At 36.0% G+C, this 3,829-nt stretch overlaps 1 protein-coding gene across 1 annotated transcript; it reads right to left on the bottom strand.

The window, feature by feature from the left end:
* Nucleotides 1-328: 328 nt before the first annotated feature.
* Nucleotides 329-3,297, bottom strand: LOC125780137 (piggyBac transposable element-derived protein 4-like). The gene is made up of 4 exons (XM_049461776.1): nucleotides 3,018-3,297; nucleotides 1,602-2,946; nucleotides 479-611; nucleotides 329-407 (listed from the first exon to the last, which is right to left on the bottom strand). The coding sequence occupies exons 1-4, from the start codon at nucleotides 3,033-3,035 to the stop codon at nucleotides 329-331; spliced, it is 1,575 nt and encodes a 524-aa protein (XP_049317733.1). The 5' UTR covers nucleotides 3,036-3,297.
* Between the last annotated feature and the right edge of the window lie 532 nt (nucleotides 3,298-3,829).

Raw genomic sequence — 3,829 nt, 5'->3', positions numbered from 1 at the left:
TGTTGTAATCTGAAAGTACTGTTGTCACGACTTAAATCAAGCGCGAGAGCAAGTTGCTTAGTGCGCATGTCCAATGACGAAATCACTCAAACTTAGCTCAACTAATACAAAAAGGGTGTTGTGTAATGAAGTTGAGCTTAAACAAGAAGTACGATCAAATAAGTGTTCACAGGTTAGCGAGTTTGTGCAAGCATTCTTAACTTACATAAGAGGCAGCCGTAGGTATTTTGCTGCATTAACTATATTAAGAAATAAAATCACTCACGATGCTAATGACATCTTGTCCAACCACGGAACAGTCCTAAATTTTGATGCTATATTAGCACGATTAGATTTCGCTTACGCCGATAAGCGACCAGCTCATATAATCGAGCAAGAAATGAGTATTCTGCGCCAAGGCAATTACTCTATAATTGAATATTATAATAAGGTTAATGAGAAATTAACCTTGCTAATAAATAAAACCATAATGACTTACGGATCAGATAGCGCCGTAACTAAGGAATTCAATGCTAAAAATAGGCGGGATGCTTTACGCACATTTATAACGGGACTAAACGGAAATTTAGCTAATATACTATTTTCTCTATCGCCAAGCGACTTACCAAATGCTTTAGCAAAAGCACAAGAATTAGAATCCAACAATATGCGAGCAGCATTCGCATTACAATTTGGAAAAAACCTATTCAAATCCCAACAATAATAACAGGCAACATACTTCTAACAACAGATTCAATAATGGTAATTTTAATAATAATTTACGGTTCCCACAAGTCCAACCACAAAGGAATTATAACCAAAGAATGGGATACCAGAATAACCAACCACGACCTACACCAATGGATGTCGACTCAAGCATCAATACACGCAACTGTATGTTGCAAAAGCCAACAACATTTAATCAAAACAATTTGGAAAAAAGGCCACATGGAAGTACACAACAGAATGTGCAGCCACCGACTAAGACACAGCGCATTAACCCTTCTGCACAAATTGAGATTGTACCCCTCATAAACAATTTGTGGGTCAATATGACCCAATAGCAAAAACACGTCAGTATGTTAAAATTATAATGGCAAACTCATTTTTTTTATTATTCAAACATAAAATTAACAAATTCAAAATTGTTTTCAATAGGACTCAGTAAAAAATACATCAATTCTGACAATTTATAAATATAACTGCCTTTACACTATGTTGTTTGCATATAAATTTCAAGCATTTATCGCAACGAACTGAATGCTTGTTCTAGTTTTTAGTATGTGGACAATAAAAACACCTTTGCCTCTTACCCAAGAAGCATAATGGAGAATCTTGAGGCTGCACGACCGTGGATAAACTGGGAGTGTCTGCTGCGACTGCTTCCTGGATGTTTTCCACAACTCTTTTTGCATAAGGACCATAGGGCATTCGCTTTCGGCGTGCAATGTGCGGAGTTACCAAAGATGTGGCCAAGTCTACTAAAAATAATCGCCGCTTAAAGTTTTTATTTCTGTTCCATTCGGGATTAAGTTCGGTCCATATAACATATGCGTTATATCCCGAAACATCGACCATATTGGAAAAGAGTGCAACTGGCCATCGTTTCGTTTGGCGTTTACATGTGTACGTTGCTACTAATTGGTCCAGCGCATCAACACCTGCTTTAGTCGCATTATAGTGATGTATTATTTCTGGTTTCTTTTTCTGATCAGCCCTAGTCTCTGCCGAATGATGAAGAGTACTCATTGCAACAACGAATTTGTATTTCTTTGGCATATAGGTCACAACAGTCACATTTTGTGTGAAAAAGAATTCCGAATAATACTCTGGTTTTTTCCTGACGTCAATAGCTTGGAGGGGAAGAAACTTCTTGTTCTTTCTAACTGTTCCTACTACCGTTATTTTACGTCGTAGCAATTCGACAGCCAAATTGTAGGTTGTAAAAAAGTTGTCACACGTGACGGTATACCCTCTCCTCAAATTGCGTGTGAGATTTATAACTACATTTTCATCTAAAGAAAATATTTTTGTATTATTTGTTTCACTGCTATTTTTCTCATGTTGATAGCTTTTACCTTGATTCTTTTCTGGCTGAGTATTTCTGGCCCTTCCTAGATAGACATCCATATTCCATGCGTAGTTGGACTTGGAATCGCAAAGAGCCCATATTTTTATGCCATATTTGGCAGGTTTGGAAGGTATGTACTGTCTAAAACAGCATCTTCCACGAAAAGGTACCAGCTGCTCATCGACGGTCACATTTTCATTTGGATTATACATCAGTTTAAGATTTTTGCTCCATTTGTCCCAAATATTTCTTATTGGAGCTAGCTTATCACGTAACCGTCTGGTTTCCCTATCTTCATGGCTATCAAAACGGAGGCATCGTGAAATTTGCATAAATCTTTCAATATGCATAACAGCGCGGAATATGGGTCTTCCATTTGTTTCATCCCATAAGCATCTCAAGCTTTCCCCGTTAGACTTGGAAACACCAGCCATGATCTGCAGCCCAAAGTATGCTTCCAGTTCCATTATATCAATGATCTCCCACTTACTTTCATATAACTGCACGCCCTTGAGGTTGGTCATTTCAACAATAATTTGTTTCAGTTCTAGTGAAATGAATAAATCGAAAGCACCTTTTATGCTAGCAACCAAGGAACGTGCGTGTTGTGAAGGGCCTGGTTTATCTGAAAGAATGCATTCTTGTCGCATTCTGCTGCATTGCATTTGTTGAGGATCTTTATACCAAACAATCGTACCATCTTTTGCAGGAAAACATTCCTTATTTCCTTGTGTTTCTCTGCTAAGACTTTCAACGCTATCAAAAGAATCTGTAGATATATCAGACTCATTTATTTCAGATTCATCACATCGAAAATCTTGATCTTCATCAGACGCTTCATCAAGTGACTCGTCATCATCATTGAAAATTTCTTCAATTCTTTGCCGTGATAGAATCTATACAAATATGAATACATACCTACATATAATAAGAGAATCGCCATATTATAAAAAAGTTAAATTATTACCTGGTTTCTTCGCTGCATTTTAATGGCACAGATTTTTACATTCGCATATCACTGAGCAAAAAAATTGTCTACACGAGCGTCTTCACAGTTCAAATAAATCACACAACTGACAACATTTTCATAAGCTTGTACGTATGTTTGCTGTATGTAGTAGAATACAGTTATCCCAGAGCAAAACAAAATTCACCAACTATATACATACGTACATACATAGCATAAAAAAAAAATCAGAAAATAAAGTTCAATACCGTTATCACTAGGCACCGCAAAATTCACAAATGAGCACTAGCACGCTTTTTTTGTTTAGTCACATTTGAGCAAAAATTTTCTTGGTGGTCAAAATGGCCCACAAATTGTATACGCGTACGAAAAGTTTTTAAAAAATTATGTAAAAAAACTGGCTCGTCCTGGAAAAAAAATGTGTACGTACAACTCACCATAAGACTCAGACTGAGGATATCAAAATGGTTTTATAAGCAATTAGCCATCCTAAGGCATGGTAATACGCGTTTGTTTCTTAAATTTGGGTCATTTTGACCCAATTTGTGCAGAAGGGTTAATAATATTAAGGAGGATCATTTTTTAGGCCAAAATTAACTCTGCCATATATATTTCTAGATGACAGGGTTACTGGTCAAAACTTTAAAATATTAATAGATACAGGAGCAACTAGTTGCTATATTAAATCAGGAATATACAAAAATAAAAATAAATTGGATATACAAAAGAGAGTAAAAACAATTAATGGATTTTCGATAATACGCTATTATCACATTATCACATTATTCGGTAAAAAACAAATATTCTACGAA

Source organism: Bactrocera dorsalis, unplaced genomic scaffold, assembly GCF_023373825.1.
Source record: "Bactrocera dorsalis isolate Fly_Bdor unplaced genomic scaffold, ASM2337382v1 BdCtg114, whole genome shotgun sequence".
In the NCBI taxonomy this organism is placed as follows: domain Eukaryota; kingdom Metazoa; phylum Arthropoda; class Insecta; order Diptera; family Tephritidae; genus Bactrocera; species Bactrocera dorsalis.
Note: the sequence above shows the minus strand (reverse complement) of the source record. Positions and strands in the feature narration are given on the sequence as shown.